Source organism: Mytilus californianus, unplaced genomic scaffold (genome assembly GCF_021869535.1).
Source record: "Mytilus californianus isolate M0D057914Y unplaced genomic scaffold, xbMytCali1.0.p SCAF_6, whole genome shotgun sequence".
Taxonomy (NCBI): Eukaryota; Metazoa; Mollusca; class Bivalvia; order Mytilida; family Mytilidae; genus Mytilus; species Mytilus californianus.
Window position 1 is genome coordinate 63,597,438 of NW_026262712.1, and position 26,422 is coordinate 63,623,859.

A 26,422-nucleotide genomic window follows, 5' to 3' on the forward strand; every position below is an offset into this window, starting at 1 on the left:
TTCATGAGGGTTTAGAAGGAGGCTTTGAGGCAGAACAGGAAGGGTTGCACCATGTCGGACCGGGAGAGCGGTGATGAACAACAGGAGCAGCAGGGACAGGGTACATATTGCTTGAAACTATATTACTTAAATATTTCTCTATCTGTTTTGTCTCTGCAAACCTGCCTTATTACTAAATAATGCTGACAAAGTTCAAAAAAACGTGTTTGACTTCATGACCTGGTCGGTCCAAAATATTTTGACAGAAAGCGGGATTGCATTTGAAGTGTGTGTCCTTGATTCAGGTTTCGTTGTGTTTGTCATTAGCTAGAATATGCATTAGTTTGTTATTGGTGTTATGCAGATGGAATAACGTTTATTTCATAGCAAGGTGGTTGTTTGTCAGCTGGTAAAATCAAAATGGCGAGAAAATGACCTGATTTTGGATCAAATTTAGAACACTTGCGAACTATTTAGCATCAATCGGAAACATGAACCTTAGAAACGATTGAAATCTTAATACGAAAATAGCTTAGCAAAGCCAAGTTTGAGTACCTTCATTCGTATTATCAGAATAGGTTGAAGTTGTAGGTGTGAAACTGAAAGATGTTGGCAAAAGATCAAACTAGATTTTTATTTCACATGACTTCAGGAGTGACAATTTCCCAAAATAATACTCCTTATTGCCATATGACTTGAGGAGTGGCAATCCCCCAATAAAATACTATTTATTGTCATATGACTAATATATGTTCATTTTCCCAAATCATAATCGGGTGAAAATCGCATTGAACAAAAAGTAGATTAAGTAGCAATATTTCTATTGAACTGAAAGAATAACTCTTTTAAGCAAAATAGCACGGGTTCAGGAAAATCCTTATCCATACCAGGGTTTGAAATTAGTGGTCGCCCACTTTTTCAGTGTAAGTAAATATTTAAAAAACAGAAATTTTAACAATATACTTTCAATATGAATCTGAGTCTTACGACTTTGTTTACGAAGTTTGTGCGAATGCTTCTTGCTATGGAAATAAAACTCCTGTATCCGGAGCACATCCATTTGGTTCCGTTCCACATGAAACAGAAGTGCGGCGTCATTTTCAATTTTGATACTGCACCTTGCATTATAAACTTTTGTGATTATTTTATTTTTAAAAGACGATGAATAAAGTTAAGCAGTGATCGATCTGAAGATGAAAATTTCTCTGTCGCTGTTGTTTTTCTCGTATGGAAATTTATACACCCTTCTCCCGATTTTTCGATTATGAATACTTTCTTTACCAACCCATTTTGTCGAGCCTGCGACTTTTGTCACAAAAGCGAGACATAGCGATCCTACATTCCGTCGTCTGCAGCGTCCACAAATTTTCACTCTGTGGTTAAAGTTTTTGAAATTTTAATAACTTTCTTAAACTATCCTAGATTTCTACCAAACTTGGACAGAAGCTTGTTTATGATCATAAGATAGTATCCAGAAGTAAATTTTGTAAAAAAAAAATCCTGTTTTTCCGTATTTTACTTATAAATGGACTTAGTTTTTCTGCCAGTTAACATTACATTCACTCGATGGTTAAAGTTTTAAAAAATTTTAATAACTTTCTTTCTTAAACTATCCTGGATTTCTACCAAACTTGGACAGAAGCTTGTTTATGATAAAAAGCGAGTATCTAGAAGGAAATTTGGTAAAAATTTATTTCCTGTTTTTCCGTATATTACTTATAAATGGACTTAGTTTTTCTTCCAGTTAACATTACATACAGTCTGCAGTTTAAGTTTTTAAAACATTCATTAGATTCATAAACCATCCTGGATTTTTACCAAACTTGGATAGAAGCTTCTTACAATCAAAAGATAGTATCTAGAGGAAAATTTTTAATAATTTATTCCCCATTTTTGTTGAGCCTGCAACTAACAGCAATAGTAGGCAAGACACTGGGTTCTGTGGAACCTTTACGGATTTTTTTAGAAATTTCAAAACCTTTCTATATAAAATCATGATTTTAAAATAAACAATTTTGCTGCCAGAAGAGTGCACGAATGCAGGATTTTGACTAATTTACCCCAGAGCTTCGGGGGAAATTAAGCAGCCCCCAGACCCCTCGCCGTGTAAGTGTATGGATCTTTCTGAAATTGTACTACAAGGTTCCATATCACAAAGGGAAAACTGGAATTGAGTTTGGGGTAATTGCCCAAAGCGTTTAGGAATAAGGGGCCAAAAATAAGCATTTTTCTAGTTTCCAGACAATAACTTGTGTTCAAGTGTATGGATCTCTCTGAAATTGTACTGCAAGGTACCATACCACAAAGGGAAGGCTGGGATTGATTTTGGGGATAATTGCCTCAAAATTTAAGGAATTAGGGGCAAAAAACAAGCATTTTTCTAGTTTCAGGACAAAAACTTGTGTGTAAGTGTATGGATCTTTATGAAATTGTACTACAAGGTTCCATATCACAAAGGGAAAGCTGGGTTTGAGTTTAGGGTAATTGCCCTAAAAGTTTAGGAATTTGGGGCCTAAAAACAAGCATTTTTCTAGTTTCCAGACAATAACTTGTGTTCAAGTGTATGGATCTCTCTGAAATTGTACTGCTAGGTACCATACCACAAAGGGAAGGCTGGGATTGAGTTTGGGGGTGATGAATCATAAGGGGATTCAAAAAATTTGGGGGGAGGGATTTTTTTTTCCTTTTTTTTTCTTTAAAATTTTCCATTTTAAATTAGTTATTTCTGATTTATAAATAAAAGCAAATAATAATGATATGGTTTGAATAGGTAAATTAAAAATTTTTAAGTTCTTAGACCACATTCATTCTGTGTCAGAAACCTATACTGTGTCAAATATTTAATCACAATCCAAATTCAGTGCTGTATCAAGCTTGAATGTTGTGTCCATACTTGCCCAAACTGTTCAGGGTTCGACCTCTGCGGTCATATCAAGCTGCGCCCAGCGGAGCATTTTATTACTAAATTGTAAGTTGCGACATGTCGTAACACATAAATTTTGGTTGAAAGGGTACACTGACATTAAATTGGAGTTTTCTCCCCTCTTATATTAAAAATTAGGCATATAGTGATATAACTCATTAAACATGTATAATAAAGACCTATGGTCTTTTGATTTGAAGCCCTTGGTTTATGACCTTGAAATTGAGCTCAAGGTCATTGGTAAATTTGACGTTCTAGATATTGACCTTTGCTTTTACCTCACATGTATACATGATAAAGCCATGGGATTTTTGCATTACATTGCAAGCCACTTGACCATGGAAAAGCCAACCAGAAGTGACCATGCAGGGGTGAAACTTAACTTTGTAAGGCCAGTAGCCAGCTGGGCTACTAGACTTGAAAATCAGTTAGCCAAGACAAAAAGTTAGTAGCCCACTTTATTTCACTATGAGTATCACCGGTGAAGCCCGTGAAGCGGGCTGAACTTGCTAGGGGGGTTTTGGGGCATGCCCCCCCCCAAGAAAATTTTGAAATTTTAGACTCAAAACCCTGCATTCTGAGCATACCTGGAGGTGATTTAGATGCTTGGGAAAATGTAAATTTTGTCTTATTTTTGTTGTTGACTTCAATCAAATTTGATAAAAAAAAATCATTTACAAAATGGGAATCTTCATACCCTGTGTACCAGTTTTTTTTTTAATATCTTTTTAAGACAACTAAAGAATTCTCTGTCCTTAAATACATGTAGATGATCGATGAAATATTTAATTTTATTTCTTTAATAATCTAATTTATTAAATATCTTGATCGATTTATTTTGCGTAACTACGTACATTTGTAAACAAATGATCGACCCCCTTTTTTCTCAAAAGACTTGTACACATATTTCAAAAGCATTGTCATAAAATTGATATCTCCTCTGATTTTCTCTTTTTTGTAAACTGTTCAGTAAGTAGGAAACTAAAATCATTTTGAACTAATGTTATTTATTTGTGGTCGACAATATTCTACTTTCGTTTTTGACCTTCATTCTCTGGACACCACGTGGGCTTTGAAAAGGGAACTACAAAAGGTACTGTTTTCCAGATTCTTAACAACATTATATATTATACGTTCTTTTATTTGACTGATATTATTTCATAACATGCTATTGTCATCTTCTCTGAATTTCTTCGCTTTCTTGAAGCCAAAACCGAACAGGGTATTTGATCGCTTCATATTGAAAATGACCATTGGAACGTTTCTCTTGTTATCCTTGCAAACATACGATACTTTCCGGACTTTAAATAGACGACCAATCAGTGACCTGAATTAACGTGAACTATATTTAGTCAAAGGTAAACACTGATTTTACATCCTTGTTTATCGCGACCGCGACTTTGCGACAATACGACTCTAGACACTTGCCTGTATACATTTTAAGATTTTTTCTTCTTTTTGAATTTATATTTTTGTCAGTGAAGTAGCTGGCACTTGGAGCCACGGTAAACAGGGGATTTCCGTCTGTCGAGTACTTTGTTTTCAATTCGCCACCTGGGCTACCACAACTGAATAAAAAGATCGCCCAGGTCAATTTCTGGTCGCCCTGGGCAACCGTTAAGTTTTTCCCTGCCATGTGTAAACCGGAAGTAGCTATTTTTTGTACTTATTAAATATAAAAGTATATTGAACCATATATTTTTGGAATCAGTATCAAGTAAACTATAAAAAAAAACCAGAAGTGACATTTTTAAAATTAGAAGTAACAATGTATCTCCCTTATTTAGAAAAAAAATGTATAGAAACCATATATTTTTGGAATCAGTGTACAATAAGCTATCATTTGATGCTGGCTATGATATTTTAATAGTTCTATATCAAAATTGATCTTTATGGGTGGAAAGACCTTCAATTGTTCTCTGAACAATTGGTTTTTTGTCGAGCCTTCGACTTCTGTCGAAAAAGCGAGACATAGCGATCCTACATTCCGTCGGCGGCGGCGGCGTCCACAAATATTCACTCTGTGGTTAAAGTTTTTGAAATTTTAATTACTTTCTTAAACTATCCTGGATTTCTACCAAACTTTGACAGAAGCTTGTTTATGATCATAAGATAATATCCAAAAGTAAATTTTGTAAAAAAAAAATTCCATTTTTTCCGTATTTTACTTATAAATGGACTTAGTTTTTCTGCCAAGAAACATTACATTCACTTTGTGGTTAAAGTTTTTGAAATTTTAATAACTTTCTTAAACTATCCTGGATTTCTACCAAACTTGGAAAGAGGCTTGTTTATGATCATAAGATAGTATCCAGAAGTAAATTTTGTAAAAAAAAAAATCCATTTTTTCCGTATTTTACTTATAAATGGACTTAGTTTTTCTGCCAAGAAACATTATATTCACTCTGTGGTTGAAGTTTTTGAAATTTTAATAACTTTCTTAAACTATCCTGGATTTCTACCAAACATGGAAAGAAGCTTGTTTATGATCATAAGATAGTATCCAGAAGTAAATTTTGTAAAAAAAAAAATCCATTTTTTCCGTATTTTACTTATAAATGGACTTAGTTTTTCTGCCAGTTAACATTACATTCACTCAGTGGTTAAAGTTTTTAAAATTTTAACAACTTTCTTAAACTATCCTGGATTTGTACCAAACTTGGACAGAAGCTTGTTTATGATTAAAAGCTAGTATCTAGAAGGAAATTTTGTTAAAATTTTGTTTGATTTTTTCCGTATTTTACTTATAAATGGACTTTGTTTTTCTTCCAGTTAACATTACATACAGTCTGCAGTTTAAGTTTTTAAAACATTTATTAGATTCATAAACTATCCTGGATTTTTTCCAAACTTGGACAGAAGCTACTAACAATCAAAAGATAGTATAGAGAGGAATATTTTTATTTATTTTTTTCCTCATTTTTGTTGAGCCTGCGATTAACAGCAAAAGTAGGCGAGACACTGGGTTCCGCGGAACCCTTAAGAATTTTTTATATTGACTGTCATTGTGCACTCAATCATGGATATAGCTTAAAGTCCATGTTAAGAAGATACTTTCTGGTTATTTAACTTTTGACTCATTAAATCATTTATCAGTCGTTGCTTAAAACTTTTGCAGCCACAGGCCTGGTACTCATTTTTTTGAAAATTTTGACTAAATTCTATTGGCTTGTAGTTAAAACTTTCAGGCACTATAGAAATTTGACAAACACAGGCCTAGGGATGGCCTTAAAATGTTATATAAAAGAAATGCATGGACTTTGCCCTTTTTTGTTTGTTTTTTTCTTTCACTGTTTATCATGTTTATTGACGAAAGTGACTGAATTTGCATTTGTTAGAATTGTAATTGATGTTTTAGTCTGTGGAAATAACACATTTTAGTTCATATGAACTCTAAACAGCAGTTATTGTGCCCTCAGCAGTCTTTGCATTAAACTTTTGAATCTACAGACCCCGAAACTGAATTTTACTAAAATATTAGTTAGATTCTATTGGCCTGTAGAGATGATTTTTACAGGCCTGCAGCATTTTTACAAGCCTGGGCTGGTGGGCCTGTAGAGTGTAGAGATGATTTTTACAGGCCTGACAGCATTTTTACAAGAATAGGCTGATGAGCCTGTGGTTAAGTGTGATGAATTCCTCAGAATCTTATGATTATATAAAATAAGCATGATGAGTGGAATATTTTAGAAGTCATAAGTTAAAAAAATGAATTTAACAATTTAACCAGTCAAGTTATGAGCACACTTCATATTTGGTATTGTGGGGATTCAGAAATCAAGGGGCACTAACATGACTAACATGACTAAGTAACTAACATATCTTTAAAATCTATTATGCATCTGTCACTTCAAACCTATAGTGAAATTGTCCTTTATAAGGGGTAATGAGTGGAATGTTGGGGCTTGTCAATCAATACTATACATTTTCTTTACTACGACCCTTTGACCACCCTTGTATTGATTATTTTGCTCATGCTTAATGCATATTTCTAACCTTTTATTATGTAATTTATATAGTTAAGCCATTAAAATTATGAAAATCAATAAGAACACAGATTAATTCTGCTAAACATACACGTATTATACATGTATGTGGTACATTTTTCTTCAGACCACCTATCTCTTGCTTGAAATTTGTATAAGAGTGTTGTCAGTTTTACACAGTGCTCTAGGATTTTTCATTTATTCAAATTTTCCAAGGGAAAGTGATGGTATAAAATCACTTACCCACATAAACATTGTTTCACTTTCCCAGATTTTATTGAAAATACTTGGAAGGCAAAATCTTTATCATAGTCATCCAGTACGGGGTTAAAAAAAACCTAGTAATGCAATAATATAAATTTATTGGATAGACTCTGATAAACTATTAATCATTTTTATGCCTACGTCGTGGCAGAGGGGACATTAAGTTTTACCTTTGTATGTAAATCCCGAAATTAGTTTCTGTAGTCTAACTTTAGTTTGCTTCTACCAAATGTTATGAAACTAATACTCAAAACACAGATCAACTTAGAATTAGGGTGGCGTCACTTTCACTGTTCTCTAGTTGTGTCCCTTTATAAATGAAAAAATTGCTAAATTTGCCATTTCCACACACTTAAGTTTAGTTTGCTCTACCAAATGTTATGAAATTTTCACACAATGCTTATTACCACCAAACACAGATCAAGTTAGAATTTGGGTGGCATCACTTTCTCTGTTCTTGAGTAATGACCCTTTGTAAATTAAAAATTGCATAATTTGCCATATACATGTATCTACAAGCGGACATGTCCCATGGACACATTCTTTATTTATTTTTATGCCCCCGCCGTAGCGGAGGGGGCATTAAGTTTTACCCTTGGTCGTACGTTTGTTCGTCCCGAAATTTGGGTGGCATCACTTTTACCTTTTTAGAGTTATGTCCCTTTACAGATGGAAAAATTGCTGAATTTTACATTTCCGTTCTCTTATTTTAGTTTGCCTCAACCAAATGTTATGAATCTGATACACAATGCTTATTACCACAAAACACAGATCAAGTTTAAATTTTGGTGGTGTCCGTTCTAGAGTTGTGCCCCTTCACAAATGGAAAATTGCTGAATTTTTTATATCCGTTTTCTAACTTAGTTTGCCTCAACCAAATGTTATGAAACTTATAAATACACAATGCTTATTACCACAAAACTCAGATCAAGTATGAATTTGGGTAGCGTCACTTTTACCGTTCCTGAGTTATGCCCCTTTATAAAGTTATATGCAAGCGGGGGCATCATCTGTGTCCCATGGACAGATTCCCCATTTATTTTCATCTGTCCTTTGATTCCAGCTATCTGGTCTTCCTTGGTTGAGGTAACTATATTCTGTTTCTCAAAAGGCACACATAATGGTTGATACTTACACCTAAACTTTTCATGTATCAACATTTTTTTTGTTGATTTTGTAGAAAACATAGTAAAACGGAGTTAAAAATCCCTTTGTGAACAGGATTATGTCTATCCTGATATTGTTCTTATATCTACAACGGATTTTCATTAAGGATTTCTTTGGTTTTTTCCCGGCACAATTGAAGTTTTATGCTTCCTGAATGAAGATGATATTTTGATAACCAATCATAAACCATTAGCGATTTTTGATAACCAATCATAAACCATTAGCGATTTTTGTTACAATAGCAGCAGATGTACTGCTTTTGAGGATTAAAGTGTTATACCAACAATGAACATACTCCAATAAAGGATCAAAGAAATTCCCACCAGGCATAATTTTTTACTGCACAGTGAAGTTCACGATTTGAATTACACTTTCCTGTGATGGAAATTTACTTTCCATGGGTGACAGAAATGGGAATCCTAGAGCACTGCTTCAGAGTGTAGTAGATATCATAATGATTTTTGTCGCACCTGCAACAAAAGTAGAAGAATGCCAGACAGGAATCTGGCAGTATATTCTGTCTGGCAAATTTCTGTTGCCCTTGACCTCATTTAAATGGTTCAGTGTGTGCTGGAAAAATGTACTCTTTAATCATTTACATGTACTATGAGAGTATTAGTGAAAGGATAACTATATTTGGTGTGTGGAATCATTGCAAGATAGATGCAACTGATTACCAGGGTTTGACACTAACTAAATGTATGTACTAGCCTGCAGGACTAGTTAAATTATTATTCTACTAGTCCTCTTTTCAAATCACTAGCCCTCCAAGTGTCGAAGGCACTTGGATGGTTGTGCCAACGGCACAGCCCTATCTATGAGGGTCTGGGGGCATGCCCCCGCCCCCCAGAAAATTTTGATACAAATGAAGCAAAATCCTGTGTTCTGGAGCATTTCCAGAGGGTTTTGAACATGTTTTGTTTCATGAAATTTCACTGGTTTGCTAATAAAAAATACCAAAAAAAATAAAAAAATTTCACATATTTTAATCATCTATATTAAGAATGTGTTCGACTTACTTTGAAGACCCCTTTCATTACTTCATCATCCTCCTCATTTTATTTATCATTATTACTAGTGTCTTTAATGAAGATGGTTAAGGAAGGGATTTACAAATACACCAACAAAAGAGGAAAGGTTTGCCCTTGCTGTTTTTTATCATAATTCTTCATGGGCTCCTTCTTTTCCCTTGTTGTTTGTCAGGTTTTTTTTGTTTTTTTTTTTGCAGGACGAAATTTTATTCCTAAAAATCTGTATATTTTTACCAGAGACCTATAATTTAGTATATATTATATGTCGGTGATATTGCCTCAAATTACATCCGAAATACAGCTTTTTCCCTAAAAGAAAATTCCCAATTACTAAAAAAAATGGCTTAAAATTCCTCCCAATAAGTTGTACAATTTTCCCAAACAGTGATGGCATCGGTAGTAATGTATGTAAATTTTGTATTCATGTTATTATTTTGATATTCTGAAAGCACTTTTGACTTCCAGGTTTCTGATCAGAATCATCACGGCGTTTCTAACACACTTGGTTTTCAATGTATTAAGTACCATCATTGTTTCAGTTTCTTTCCCCTCCCCAAAAAGTACCTTTCATGTTAAAAATGTCTGACAATCAAAATATACGTGAATAAACTGTACAATAAAGACAGCAAAGGTCAGCAAAAAATGTGGGATTTGTTGACAAATAAAATTTTGTAAAATTCCTAGTTATAAACAAAATTTTGACTAGCCCGTCGGACTACTGTGATGAAAACTTGACTAGCCTCCCTAATTTTTATTAGCCTCGGGCTAGCGGACTAGCGTTAGTGTCGAACCCTGATTACAGTTCAACTATATTTGGTGTAAGGAATGATTGTAACTAAGGTGTACATGTCAGTCAGGTAGGGTTCATCTGACCTTGACCTCATTTTCATGTAGCATTGATGATGTAAAGTTTATGTGAAACAAGACGCTATATTTTTTTTCCTATTCTTTTAATTCTGCTACAGTGTTGTATATCTATATCTAAATGGTATAGATGCCTTACAAGTGACAACAAGAGTTACATTAAAATGATGTGCTAAGGTGGCACAAAGCAATCATCAATCAGTCAATCAATCATACATATACATGTATATACTTACATTTATCATGTTTATATGTCACTTAAAATTACATGAAACAATGCAAATTGGATTCATAGAAGACAAAATAGTATTGGAGCAAACTAACATTGTAGCAGTGTATGTGAATGCATATATATGTGTACTTTTCTCTAAAGACTCATCACTTCTGCCTCTAAGATTCAAAATGAAAAGTCACTCTAATATATTTGCCTAGCATAACTATGGTATTGAAAAAAAGGGTTTTTTATGCAATTTTGATTGTCTTAGTGGACCACTTATTTATTTTATGTCTTATTGGAGCCCTCATTTATTTTATGTCTTATTTGACCACTCATATATTTTAGGCTCTGGTGAGCAGGAGCTGGCAACAAAAACTTTGCAGATTCAGTCAAAGAGATTCTATTTAGATGTCAAACAAAACAGACGAGGAAGATTTATCAAAATAGCAGAAGTTTGTATTTGTTATTTTGTATATCGGGTTATTTTAGCATCGTTGTTTTGTTCACAGTTTTGACCTAAGATTGAACATTATATCTATGATTAATGTCTTCTGCGAAAAATAGACACATGTATGTGAAAATATCCCAATATATGATAACTCTTATCAGGTCTTGACCACTAGATTTATGACAATGAATCATTTGCTATTACTGATTTCAGCTAGAAAATGTAAATTTTTGTTCAATAATTGCCTTTTCGCTTTAATAAAATACCAATCTTGAAGTACAAATACAAAGCAGCACTGACTATTGTCTACTTTATACTTACTTTCTCCGTAAGACATATATATATTTGGCAAAATGAATTTTGAATCTCATATAAAACAATTTTCTGTTGAATACTGTTTTTGGATGTCCAACTGTCTTGAACTGAATAATTTCCTTTAGCATACAACTAGTTTATTAACAAATGTTACAAAATTTTCATTAAAAGCTGATGTAGGGTACTTGTATATACATGTATGTCAATGAGAGAGCACAACAATACAATAACAAAAACCTAGAGGTCAAGACATACATATAAGATCTTTAACAATAGACTTGTGAAGACCTACAAATGTATAGTATATGTTAATGAGACAGCAGCTCACCAAAACAATACAAAAATCTAGAGGTCAAGACAACATACATGTAAGATCTTCAACAAAAGACTTGTAGACCTATAGTAAATGTTAATGAGACAGCAGCTCACCATAACAATACAAAGACCTAGAGGTCAAGACAACATACACATGATACATGTAAGATCTTCAACAAAAGACTTGTAGACCTACAAATGTAAAGTATATGTTAATGAGACAGCAGCTCAATACAAAAACCTAGAGGTCAAGACAACATACTAATACCAGAGGTGTTGGAAATTATCAGATTAACTGGACCTGACCGACTTGAATTTTTTTGAATTTCCATTGGTGTTGCAATCATGCCACAAACTTTGACAGGTAAATGATTCTGATCTATAAGGTCTGGTATATTACTTCCTAAATTTCAGGTTTTAGTGTGAACCATTTGTTTACAGATGATTTAGATAAACTGGCAAAATTGACACCTGTAGATCAGTACATGAGATGACTGTCATCTGTGCTTGATCAATTGATATACACACTGGAGTCATTATTAGTCGAAGTTTGTACCTACATTCTAGTAAATTGTTCTACTCATAATATTTAAACAAAAGTCATGGTTGTCAGTACAGAAACATTAACAATATCAACAATATAAATATATATAATATAAAAATGATGACAATACCTATCATATGTTACAGGTAGGTGCAGGAGGGAAGAAAAGTCGCCTCCTGTTGGCAATGTCTACCGCTGCAGAATTCAGGGATTATCTAACAGATTTTAGTGAACATTACGCATCACTTGGTAACTTGTAATCTTTTTTTTCCCCATCTCTAGATAGTTATATTTAAATTTTTTCCTTTGGGTCACACAAGAGTGCATAGCCTAAAAAAACTAAGGTGTTTGAGAATGATTTACTGGACACATATTTTGGATAACTAATCATTAAACATCTTTTTGCTAGAAACTTTAACAAAAATTATTTTTTAAGTTTTAATATTTGCATGAACAGATTGCACGAGTGGATAACTGATATTTATAGCCCCCTCATAGTGGAATTGGGGAGGGAGGGTAAATTAAGTGATGCCACAGGTTTGTTCATCCTTTCTTTACAAGTTAGATAATATCTGTAGTACAGCTTGATCAAATGTTTTTAATTTGAACACAGTGTCATAGATCATATAATACAGGTCAGTTTGATGTTGATGGTTTTGCAATTTACTTTTGAAGAGTTTTTCTCCTTAATTCCCATAATTTTTTTATATTTTTTTGTATTCCCTTTTTTAGTGAAAATGAAAGTACTATTTAATAAAAAATCATTTCAATTTAATGCAATGTTCTAAAACAAAAGAAATAAGTCACTTTCAATTTGAGTTTTGGTTATGGCATTTGCAGTTAAAGAATTTTCGCAAGGGATCTGTGATAACTGGATCACCTAATTCTAGTCTCTCTGGCATAGAAATTATCAGATATTGGTAAACTGAATATCAGCAAAAGTTTTGTAATATGTTATTAAATATGTATAGATATTACATGCAGCTCTCATTTTCATCTTGTATATTATTGTCTTCTTTACTCCCTGTTGTTTGGGAACACTGAAATTACTGCATTGTAGGTCCTCCTAACCCAGATAATCTACCTGAAGACGGTAAACTGAAAAGTGAAACCATGATTAAAGACAATAGACGTTACTACCTAGACCTCAAGGAAAATCAGCGAGGGAGATTCTTGAGGGTAAGTGCCTAGGTTGCCAGCATTTTCTAACAGGGGTAATAGACAGTATATTAAATATTCATGTTGACAATAAATGACAAAATGTTTTTATTCAAATGTTTTAAACAGGATTATTTCAAATGCAAGCCAGTGAAATCCATTTTTTACCTCTTATACCTGTTTGGAATTGTTAAAAAGAAGGTTTTTAAAATGTGATGGACATTTTATTTTTATTTTAGATTTTACAGTCATCAGATTTGAGACTTTACAATCAGGTGCTTATTTGTTGCTGCAAAAACTAATCTACAAATTTTCATTTTTTTCAGCAAATATAATAAATGTCAAATTTTATTAGCCTTTACCATGCAGGGGCTGTAATTTGACTGCCTCTTATGAAAATCCTGAATTTTGACTCCAGTGGCTTTCCATTCTTCCAGAGGTTAGCTGCTTGATATGGAGATCAAAATTTAGGCATATTCCCTCAACCTTATGCAATTTAATGTTATGTTCACCAGATTTTACTTTGCAGTTTGAAACAAAATTCAAACTTTGAAAAATGAAATTGGAGTGACTGATAAATGGGCTCTTCTCTGTCTTTCCGACACAGTACAGATGTAAATATGTTTCAGTTCAGGTGCAAGGAAATGCAGTTTATTGTATCCCTGCTTTTTGAAGCAGGCACCCACCAGTATATAGTGATGTGGGTGTCCATCCATTTTTCTTTCCATTCGCTTTTGAACCTGCTACTGCTCCTGAACCCCTTGACAGACTTTGTGAAACTTGACTCACATGAACTACTTTTGCATTGTCTTTTCATATCTTTACCCAAATGATTTTTGGAGTTTACTGTGACATTATATGGATAGACTTTGTCATATCAGCACATTACAGTACACATTTGTATCTGCTTCTCCTTAACCCTTATTAAGAATTAAATGAAAATTCCTCAGGGCAGTATATCATGTGAGATTGCTTGCAATACCTTTAGTTGATACTGCTACAGTGTAGTTTGTTTCCAGACTGGTGACAAAATAAATGAAAATCTCCCTGTCCTTGATACTGTGCCTGTATGAAATTAATTTGCAAATGTGCATTTCTTAAACAAAAATATCTATTTATATTTTGAATGAAATGACCCCATTATTCTCATATATATATATAATACTATATTTTAGTAACTGAACTCCCGATCAGGAAACACATTACACTGTAAAATTTACCCTTGTTGCAAAAAATGAAAAGGCCATTAGGCTTATATCATGATTTAAAGTAAGCACTACAATGTATTATGTGATATATCATAATCCTGAATATAAAATGTATTATGTGATATATCATAATCCTGAATATACAATGTATTATGTGATATATCATAATCCTAAATATACAATGTATTATGTGATGTATCATAATCCTGAATATTTATTTGTAAGGAAGATTTAAAAGATACAAAGTAAGTATAATGCTTCATGTAATTCAATCTATAATTTTTCTTGCAAATTAATTTTGCAAATGAACTGTTTATTGATATTATAAGATTTGTTTGCCATGAATAGGTAGCACAGACTCGTCCACGAGGTGGACCTCGTTCACAAATTGCCATTCCTGCACAAGGAATGATAGAGTTTCGAGATGCTTTAACAGATTTGTTAGATGAGTTTGGTACGGACGACCACGGTGAGTCAGATGGTACATATTGTTTTATTTGTTGTTTTATACGCTTTTATTCCTGCTCATCAGTTAGCATTTGTATTTTATATCTTTTTGCAAGGGTGGGCCAAAATATGTATACCTTCTTTATCAGTATTTTTGTCGAGCCTGCGACTTTTGTCGCAGAAAGCTCGACATAGGGATAGCGATCCGGCTACGGCGGCGGCGGCGGCGGCGGCGTTAGCTAACTTCTTAAAAGCTTTATATTTTAGAAGATGGAAGACCTGGATGCTTCATACTTTGTATATGGATGCCTCATGTTACGAAGTTTCAGTCAGTCACATGTCCAATGTCCTTGACCTCATTTTCATGGTTCAGTGACTACTTGAAAAAAAAGTTCAGATTTTTTGTAATGTTAAATTCTCTTTTATTATAAGTAATAGGATAACTATATTTGGTATGTGCGTACCTTGCAAGGTCCTCATGCCCGTCAGACAGTTTTCACTTGACCTCGACCTCATTTCATGGATCAGTGAACAAGGTTAAGTTTTGGTGGTCAAGTCCATATCTCAGATACTATAAGCAATAGGTCTAGTATATTCGGTGTATGGAAGGACTGTAAGGTGTACATGTCCAACTGGCAGGTGTCATCTGACCTTGACCTCATTTTCATGGTTCAGTGGTTATAGTTAAGTTTTTGTGTTTTGGTCTGTTTTTCTTATACTGTATGCAATAGGTCTACTATATTTGGTGTATGGAATGATTGTAAGGTGTACATGTCTAGCTGGCAGGTGTCATCTGACCTTGACCTCATTTTCATGGTTCAGTGGTCAAAGTTAAGTTTTTGAGTTTTGGTCTTTTTTTCTAATACTGCATGCAATAGGTCAGCTATATTTGGTGTATGGAATGATTGTAAGGTGTACATGTCTAGCTGGCAGGTGTCATCTTACCTTGACCTCATTTTCATGGTTCAGTGGTCAAAGTTAAGTTTTTGAGTTTTGGTCTTTTTTTCTAATACTATATGTAATAGTTCAACTATATTTGGTGTATGGAAATATTTTATGATCTATATGTCAGTCACGCAGGTTTTATTTGACCTTGACCTCATTTTCAAGGTTCATTGCTCAGTGTTAAGTTTTTGTGTTTTCGTCTGTTTTTCTTAAACTATAAGCAATAGGTCAACTATATTTGTTGTATGGAAGAATTGTTAGCTGTACATGCCTGCCTAGCATGGTTCATCTGACCTTGACCTCATTTTCATGGTTCATTGGTCAATGTTTAGTTTACTTGGTTAATGTTAAGTTTATGTGACAGTTGTAATAAAGCTTTATATTTAGGACTATCAACATAATATCAATGATTAGTAAAGAAGGCGAGACATTTCAGCGTGTGCACTCTTGTTTAATTCAGTTTAATATTTTGTAAAAACTGGTTATGAAATTATGAATGCAAATGGTACTAGGCACTGCTTCTTGCTGAAAATTTTGCTTGAAATGATTTTTTCCCACTTTTTCTTTTTCACATTACCCACATTTTCCTCTCTTGTTGTATTCTTTAATTCTGTTATTACAGAATTTTACTTTAATGCCGATTGAAAGAAGTCTTGTGTCGTCGATTTATTTTTATTAAATGGCACAATAAAAAGTTTCAATTCAATTTGAGAATTTTTTTTTAAAAGGTCCAGGTATAAGAAAAGACTGAAGTTTTGAATTAAGATTTTTATGGTTATTGCTTTAGTGTATATTAGTTTTGCTATGCAATAGTCCAAAGCAAAAAATTGGTTTGCAAATGTTTGGTAGAGCTCCAGTTAAATATTTGCTGATGCTGTGATGATATAGGTACACATCACTACAGACCTATTCACTTTGCCTTATTTAATTTTCACAGTTCTTAAAGTTCTCAATAGTCACTTGTATAAAGCAACATTATTCAATATTTTTATTCTCGTATTTTAATTGTCATAGTCATTTGACATTGAAACTTCCAGGTGTGAACTTTAGATACCAAGTGATGTCAAGCTTTTTCTCCAAACATATCTATACTGTTAATCAGGAAATTTTTGCTCATTTTATGATCAGGTAAAATGGGCCAAAATGTCCTTCACACGAATAGTTGGTACATATAAACCATATTTAGGTAGGGATGCACTTGTTCGATGCAATAATTAAACACCCAGGCTGAAATTTATTCATTGAATTCGCAAAAATAACAACCTGCAAAAATTCCCACGAACCTTTACAGTACTCTAATTTACAAAGTAAACTAGATGTCCAGTTCTATTAGATCACTATGAGACACCTACACTTTCTTATATTTGGATGTCATTGGGTGTTTTGGATAGTATTTAAAAAAATCAGCTTCATTTCTCTCATATGCCTACAGTGTAGTTCTTAGATTACATCATATTTTCATTACCAATTCAATTAATTAAAACTATATTAGTTAACATCCATAAAACATATTAAAGCAAACTTATCTGGAGCTCTGCTAACAATGAACATCTTATTTTATTATTGGTATTGTTATCCTTCCTAAACAGTCAGGGGCATTACTTAAACAAGTAACTTTTAAAATTACCTATACAAGTAATGTTGAAAACGAGGCTATATCAAATATTACTTATATAAGTAACTTTTCTAAATATTATTTTTATAGGTGTCCATTAATACAGATTTTACTAGCTTTAACAAATTTTCACAGTCATCTGGTTATTTTTCCCATGAAATATAAAAATTAATCCTCCTGAAACACTAATTGCCTTTCTGATGCACTTATCTTTCATATCGAGGCTTGGTCAAATATTGGTCTCATGGGACTATTAAAATATCATTTTCCTTGAAAATCTTGAAGGTAGACAGATGTAAATAGATAGAAACTTGTGATTTACTTAAGACTTAAAGTTATTTATAATTTGTAACCCAAAACAATTACATATGTTCCTTAAATAATTGTAATTACTAATTCTTTCAAAGATGTATTAAAAATAACTTATTCAAGTAATATTTTTGTCATTATTTTTAAAGTAACCTTTTATCTCTATACTTCTATCAAATTTAATAGATTCTTAATTTTATGTGATAAAATGATGTAAAAACTCATGAAAACTACATTTAGTCCATGCTTCTATTGAAATATAAAATAACTCTTTTGAGTAATTTAATAATTTCTAAAAACAAATATTACCTATATAAGTAACTAAAAAAAATTACTTGTTTAAGTAACGCCCCTGACTGATTAATACAGAATAATTAGCTAAATTTTAATTTAATTCCTAGAGATGGAATATAAAAAATATACTAGTACATCTTGTTGTTTAATCTTTCTTGAGATATTTATGATAAATGATATAATTTACTAAAAACTAATGAATAAATATTAGGGTTAAAAATCAATGTTTTAATAATGATATATACTGCATAGTATCTCAGTCTGTTTATAAGTAGGGAGAAAATCCTACATCTTATCCTGTTTTTTTTTCTTTTGATAAATTCCTCTAATGCTTTATAGATTAGCAAAAGGGAAGTATATTATTTTTCCTGTTACAGCCTTATATAGAAGTAAGAAGGGGGTATTATTCTTTCCTTGTTACAGGTAATCTGCAAATATTTTGTGTTTGTATGGTCTCACCTGCAATGGTTATAGTATTTTTTGTCATCATCATAAGACCATGTTATAAACTTGTCATCAAATCTTATTAAATGTTGTGCCTACATTTTTTTAACATCTGGTGTTAAGGAGTTATGCCCTATGAAATATAAATAAGGAAAATCAACATTATAGATATTCTTGTGCCTACATTTTTTTAACATCTGGTGTTCGGGGGAGTTATGCCCTATGAAATATTAAAAGGAAAATCAACATTGTAGATATTCTTGTGCCTACATTTTTTAAACATCTGGTGTTTTTTTTTTTCAAGTCGTCAAACAAATTACTCAAATTCAGTGAAAACATGTCCTTGCTCATGTTCTCATGTTCTAGACAAACATTGATACTTTCACATTAAATATACCAGTTTGACAGATCATAACACTTGTAAATATTATCTTTGTAGAAGGACAGAGTGAATTACCAGAAAGCAAGTACCTACGGGTTGAAAACAAAGTCTTCTATTTTGATGTCGGCTCTAACAGACGTGGAGTTTACCTGAGAGTATCAGAGGTTTGTATTTTAACTTTGTAAGCCCTTGATAAAACTTTTGTAATGAAGTTTTGCAAAGGATATACATGTAGTAGCACAACCGTCCTTCTGTATTAGTGTGTTTTTGTGTAATAAACACACTTAAAAGTAGGCATCACAGGCCACCAACATTCTGGCATGATTGCATTCAGTATTTACCACCTTCAATACATGGTCCTTCCAGGGTTCAACATTAACGGCTGTCTGATTGCCCGGTACAAATGAAAGTCATCATCGGGCAAGTCAAAATTAATAACACTGAAAAATACCGAATCTAGTCTTTATTATTTCTCTTTTAATCAATACATTATCATATCATAATCAATGAGCTCCAGCAATATTGTCAAATTTTCATTTTAGTATTTTTCCTGTTTCGGCCAATCAGAGTATGATTCATTTGTTGACATATTCTTTGGAAACGTATGCGACTCATTAATTCCATTATGGCTAGAACAGAGTAATATGGAACTTTACTTTATATTTCAAACTCTCCATATACTTTTTTATGCCCCTGCCGTAGTGGAGGGGGCATTAAGTTTTACCCTTGTCCGTAAAGTCCCAAAATTGGTTTCCGTTGTCTAACTTTAGTTTGCCTTAACCAAATGTTATGAAACTTATACACAATGCTTATTACCACAAAACACAGATCAAGTTTGAAATTGGGGTGGCGTGACTTTTACCGTTCTAGAGTTTATGCCCCTTTACAAATGGAAAATTGCTGAATTTTTCGTTTCCGTTCTCCAACTTTTGTTCGCCTCAACCAAATGTTATGAAACTTATACACAATGCTTATTACCACAAAATACAGATCAACTTTGAATTTTGGTGGCTTCACTTTTACCGTTCTAGAGTTTATGCCCCTTTACAAATGGAAAAATTGCTGAAATATTCGTTTCTGTTCTCTAACTTTAGTTTGCCTCAACTAAATGTTATAAAACTTATAGACAATGCTTATTACCACAAAACTCAGATCAAGTACAAATTTAAATAGCGTCACTTTTACAGTTCTTTAGGTATGTCTCTTTATAACATTATATGCAAGCGGGGCATCATCTGTGTCCCATGGACACATTCCCCATTTATTTTTTAAATATTTAAAAATATTTTCTTTTTTATTTATTTAAGAATTGCTTGGGAAGAGCATATTATTTGTATGTTAAAAATACAATTTATTCTTGCATTTCTTCGTGCAGATATAACATCATCAAATAGGAACTGTCATCTCTATTCCCACCTTTGTAAAAATTAGGTTAAAAAATTAGGCTGTTCCAGACTTAACTACATTGTGGGTATGGTAGGCACTTTTTTTTTAGAAGAAAGTATTCTGTGGATTTCCCATTTGAGCATGTTTTTTCTGTCATTTTTTCTTTTTTTTTTACTGTATTTTGACTTACAGAAACACCATTTCCACTTATTTTTGTTGGAGACGAATTTCACCCCTGTACTATAAAATTTCAATTTTATACGCCTGTTATGGGACGAATTATGATATACCGTTGTCCGTCTGTCCGTCGGTCGTAAACATGTCGGACAATAACTCAAAAATGCTGTCGGCAATTCTCATGAAACTTTGGTGAATTATTTATATCTATTGATGTAAGCTCCCTTTACATTTTCATAAATTTCTAATATGACATTGAGAATTAATTGAACTTTAATTGTTTATAGTCTGACAACAGATTTACTAAGTATTGCACAACAGCACAGTGTATTGCACAACAGCAAGAAATCTTTAATTGAATATAAATTCAATTCATATAACCAATTTCAAGTTCTTTGACTACATTTATTCAGAAACCTATAATATGTCAAATATTTAATACAATCCAAATTCAGACCTGTATCAAGCTTGAATATTGTGTCCATTTTTGCCCCAACTGTTCAGGGTTGGACCTCTGCGGGCGTATCCAGCTGCATTCAGCGAAGCAGTTTATTTACTTACAACTTATAATTCTTACAAAATTCTTAAGAAAATGTTACCAACCACAATTTATTAATTTGGGTGTTCCCCCCCCCCCCCCCCCCCCCCCCTTTATGTGTTTGAATCTGTTTTTAATGGGTCGCTTCCATTATAGTGCTGTTTTATCTATATCTAAAGATTTATAAGTTGAAAGTTTAAAAAAGTAAAAATTATAACAAAAAAATATTCTTTTTCAGGTACGATCTAATTATCGCACTGCCGTCACCATTCCAGAGAGGTCTTGGGGCAGATTTCGTGACATGTTGTCAGAATTCGTTGAAGGTTCCACTCAGACAGGAACTGCAGCTGAGGCTCCAAAAGACCTGAAAGAGACGAAATAAAGATGGATACCTATCTGACAGAGGGAATGTGCAACGTCGGGGGTCTGGTCCATATGTTTTGTAAAAAGTGCACTTGGTGTTGCGTTATGTGAAATTTTATCAGTAATTGATTGTCCTTGAGGAGAATTTTTAGCTGTTTTTTGATTGATTATAGTTGTAAGGATTAATGGTGTGTTTTTCATTTATGGTCAGAATCACAAGAAATGTTGTCTCTATTCATTCTATTTCCCTTGTTGAGATTTTTTGTGGGATTTTAAATTATCTATGAAATTAAAATTCCTAGCACAGTATTTTTTACGAGGCACATTTCCTTTGCCATGTTGACGAAGCAAAAGACATTTGACAACGCTGATGTCTTATGGCATAGGGAAAGATCGTATAATTGTGGAAAGTTTCTTACTGAATGTACTGTAGTTTGTATAATGGTGTAGGTTCAAGGTTTTAAGCTACTCTGGATAAAGGCAAATATGATATGATTGTGTGTTAATGTACTGTATTGTTAGATGAATTTATAATAGATAAAAGAAAACGAACAGTTGCATAAATGACGAGCTGTCCAGGACTGACTGGATATGGTTCATTTGTCTCTGTGTTACACAAAGTTGGACAAGCAGCTGGTTCCGTTATCGTTCACACATTTACATCATCCTTGCTGTCAGTGACCGTTACGCACAGAGATCGGAATTTACGACTGAAATAAACTGTGATAATTTATATCTGACATTAACAATATATCATTGTAAAAATTTATTCTCGAAAAATTATATTTCATACTGTTAAATTAATGTTGAATAATTTTTTCTGAGTGTTGAAATATCTTAATTACAGCATTACTGTACATACATAGCCTCCATTTATATTTGCCTTTTGTGGTGTTAGGGAGTATTTTTGTTAAACATTATTTATTTAGTTGCATTTCATCAAACATCAAATACAAAATATCAATCAAACAATTCATAACTAAATAAAATTTTGCAAGAATAACAGACATCTTGTTTATGGTAATGATAAGGCATGTGATATTTTGACGGTGATTAATGCCAAAATAGTTTTATGTACAATGCTGTAGTTTCAGGAAAATGTACAAATTCAAATATTCAAATATTTTGTTTCATATAATCTTTAACTTTTTTCACTTTGTCACCATAGGAAAACAATGGACTTATTTGTTCTAAATATCAATTTGAGTGAAAGGTATTGAAAACATATTTATACGATTGCAAAATTTTTGCGGTCGTATAATGTTATGACATTGTTTTTAGATATCTTACCAAGCTTACAAAGTCTAATTTACGTTAGATCTATAAAGTAACACATTTTTGTAAACATAGTTGGTCATTCCAATGTCAAAAGCAAAGAAAAAATCCATAGAAAATAGAGACATAGACTTAAACAACCTTTTGTTGTTGATGACAAAGTGTAAGAAATGTACATTATTTTATTATTAAAAGGCCAATCAGTATAAGGAAAAGTGTTATAATTTATATACCTTCAACTGTGATAGAATTGTACAAAGTGTTGTTGGTGATAAATGAGATTCTTTAATTAACCTTTTTTATGTTAACCTTAGAGCATGCTTACTGTAAAGGACATTGTGAAATAAATGCATAATTTTCCTTAACTAATTTTAGTATTAAAAATGTTGTGGAAAATCTTGTGGCATTTTTGTGATGGAAGTTCTTTCTTAGTATGCTTTCAAAGTTATCATAAATGAGTCAATTCTTGACCTAATATCTTGTTAAAGTTTTTTGTTATATATCTCAAATTATTTGTATTGAAAAAAGTTTTTATTTTATATAATACACATATTTGTATGTGATAGGTTAAAAATCACTCGACTACTTATTTTTTTAATTGATACTGCATTTTCTGATGGGAAAAAAGTTGGTGAAAAGTTTGTGAAAATTAAAATAAAAATAAACTGTACATTTACTCAAGTGAAGGAGAACTGGCTTGGAACAAATCATACTTCTATTAAAAGTAGATATAAAAGCGAAATGCATATTATATTTTCGAGTGTCTCTGCTTTTTACAATCTGTTTTCCTAATTTATGAAGATCAGTTTGATATTTTCTCTTCTTTATTTACAATAACTCATGCTGCTTAAAACCTTGTTAGCTATACTCATATTTACTTTTGTGTTTTAAAATATTTCTGTTTAACTTTGGCCTAAAGTTTGTTTCATAACAGATGAAGCTTTGCAATCATGAGCTAATTTTGGTGAAAATGTTATATCATGCTATTGTCTCAACAAACTTGCAGATATTAAGATAGGAATGAAAAAAATTAATATGTATAAAAAAAAAATGATTATCCATGCCTGTTTGCAAAGTTTTTTTTCTGGAATGAGGCATCACTTACCTTTCAAATATAGCACACTAAAAGAATTTGTAACCTTGAACTTTGTTGTAGTACAATTTAGAATGTGTATTTTATTTGCTAGAAACATTTCTGTTCTTTGTTGGAAGTTTTGACTAATGATTCTGTAATACTTGTTATTCAACAGAAGCTTGTACAGCACATGGAAAGGAAGTCTTGTATATATTGGCAATACACTTGTTGAATCATTAGTTTGGTTTCAGTTTACTGGCAGTAATATCTTGTTATTCTTTTTGTTTTTTTTTCTGTTAGTTTAATACTTACCTCATATCTTATCTTTTTAAGTTTATTGAAAAGTAGGCTATAAATCTGAAATTGTCTTTCTGACTTGTATTTTTCAGTGCTGTGGCTCAGTAACCAAGTGCTGTGTGTTCTTGCAAAAACCAGGTTTAAGTTGTCGGTCTATATTATATCATTTAGTTTTTTCTTCATGTTTAGTTTTACATACAAATTGATAGTGCTATTTTTGAAAATTCAAAACAGACCACACTCATATAGATTGTAATATGTTTGCATTGTTTTCTTTTTACCATTTAGTAGTTTATCAAGAACAAAGAAAATGGATTTGAAAAAATATTGAAATTGTTATTATCTAAAGTATGCCTTCAGAAAAACAAAACATGTTATTTGTTATATAAAATGTGATGGAAATTTTTGTACCCCAGCTATATCCACATAAGCAAGATAAGGTGAAGACATATAACAATAAGTTTCAGTTCATATTAAAGAAGAAATGATTTGAAAATTTATGTGAAAGAATTCTAGTAGTGACATATGAAGCAAGTCCAAAAGTATTCATGCATTAAGTAATGTTTTATTTTTTGAACATGTGAAGCTAACTTTTGCAGAAATTAAAATTTGTTTAATCATATGAAATTTTAAAGATGTGTTGAGAGAACTTTGGAACTTGAGATCATGACTGAAACTGTAATTAAACCTTAACCTTATCTTTACTAATTTAATGATATCATTTTTTAAGATGAGTTTGTTGATAATGTTAAAATTGTACATTTCACATGTAATTTTTCATTCTTATTGTTGTTAGGCCGGGGTACCTTGTTTTAACAAATATACATATATATATATATTATGGTTTAATTTTATTGGCTATTTGGTTGCTATGTAAACGATAGAAGTGCTATGTTTATTTTTCATATTACTAGAATTCTAGATATTCAAGGATTTTTTACCCTGCTTAAAACCAGACTCATATTTTTACTTAAATTTAGCATATTTTAAAAGCATTGAAACAGAAAATTATTAGATCTTTTTTTTATTGGGATTCTCTAGAATATGTTGCTTGGCTACTCATTAATGTGGAAGTTAATTTTGTGAATGAAAAAATTGATAAACTTGAAGAAAGGATAAGAAGTTCTTGGATAACTGGAAATTTTAGTTTTATATGCACAGGGAGGCTTGGTATAGAACGAGCAAGGAGGACTCAAATGAAAATTAACTCAAATTGACAGGAATAATCAGTTTGAGAGGAATATCACCAGGTTGAAAGGTCAAACTGATGATATTATTATTTTATTATTATGATGTTTTACAAACCTTTTGTTAAATTTTTGTTATTGAAGAAATATATTTATATTTAATAACAGTTATAATAATTTTGGGCAACTGCAATTTTATCAAACCTTGAAAATTATAAAGCAAATTTTAACATTGACCTAGATACGGTGTAGTGTTGATGTTTGTCTATTAAAAGAGCTTGGTAGTTTATAGATGTCAAAATTTGCTTTAGATTTTCCGGATGCTGTTATATTCAAGCCACCCTTCATCTCTGTAAAAAAGGTATATTTATATTTAATTTGTTCATATCAAGAGAGAAATTGGATGTGCATGCTTTTTATGAAGTACTGGTTTGCCTGATCACTGTATCACAGGGTTATATAATATAGTTACAATTATACTTTTTGGTTTGAAATCTGATCAGTTAATAAATATAGGTAATTTAGCTTATAATGAATCTGATATGGTAAAAAAATAATTCGCTATAAACAGTTCAAGATCGTTGAATAAGCAAGTATTCAAAAATTCTGTTTTGACATCAAGTTTAAAATAAAAGTTAGTTCATTTGAAATTGTTATAATTCATTGAAAATTCTGTTGATACTATATAAAAAATATTTACTTGTATGCACACTGAGAAATATTGGCAACTATACTTGCCAGGCGTAACTTAAAAGATAAATGTGCAATAATGATTGAGAATTGATGCATGATTAATTTTAACATGTGCACAGATTCAGAATTTCATATAAAATAGAATTAATTAATTATATCTTGTTTGAATTTGTAAATTACAATCTAATAATTGATTGTTGAGTCATTTTACTTTGCAGACTTGTGCTGTTTTATTTTGTTGAGGAATATAAGCCCTAATCAGTTTTTATGTATACCAGTACTTTGTTGTTAAACTTCACTTGTTTTATTGTCTCAAGGAATTGTTACTTTGTTATGTAAAACAACGGCATATTATGAAATATAGATTCAATCTTTAGTTTTACTCATTGTGTTTTATGCCATGTTAGATAGAAAATGAAAACAGCACTTCATGAATTTCTTGCGTCCAAAGCACTTTCCTGGATGTACCTTCATCAGGATTGTCCAAAACCAATTTTTTGAAAGAAAGAATGTATGAGAACCAAAACAGTTGAAGAGCTATATGATCAAAATGGAACTAAAAAAAAAAGCCAAATT

At 32.0% G+C, this 26,422-nt stretch overlaps 1 protein-coding gene across 3 annotated transcripts; it reads left to right on the forward strand.

Annotated features, from left to right (window-relative positions):
• Positions 1-26,222, forward strand: LOC127704732 (transcriptional activator protein Pur-beta-like). Of its 3 annotated transcripts, none has more exons than XM_052208935.1 (7): positions 1-100; positions 10,777-10,883; positions 12,200-12,302; positions 13,114-13,232; positions 14,768-14,900; positions 18,913-19,019; positions 21,195-26,222. In XM_052208935.1, the coding sequence occupies exons 1-7, from the start codon at positions 52-54 to the stop codon at positions 21,336-21,338; spliced, it is 762 nt and encodes a 253-aa protein (XP_052064895.1). In that variant the 5' UTR covers positions 1-51; the 3' UTR covers positions 21,339-26,222. The 3 variants fall into 3 exon arrangements, with proteins under 3 accessions (XP_052064895.1, XP_052064896.1, XP_052064897.1); XM_052208936.1 differs by having other exon boundaries at positions 14,768-14,888; XM_052208937.1 differs by having other exon boundaries at positions 13,129-13,232.
• Positions 26,223-26,422: the final 200 nt, after the last annotated feature.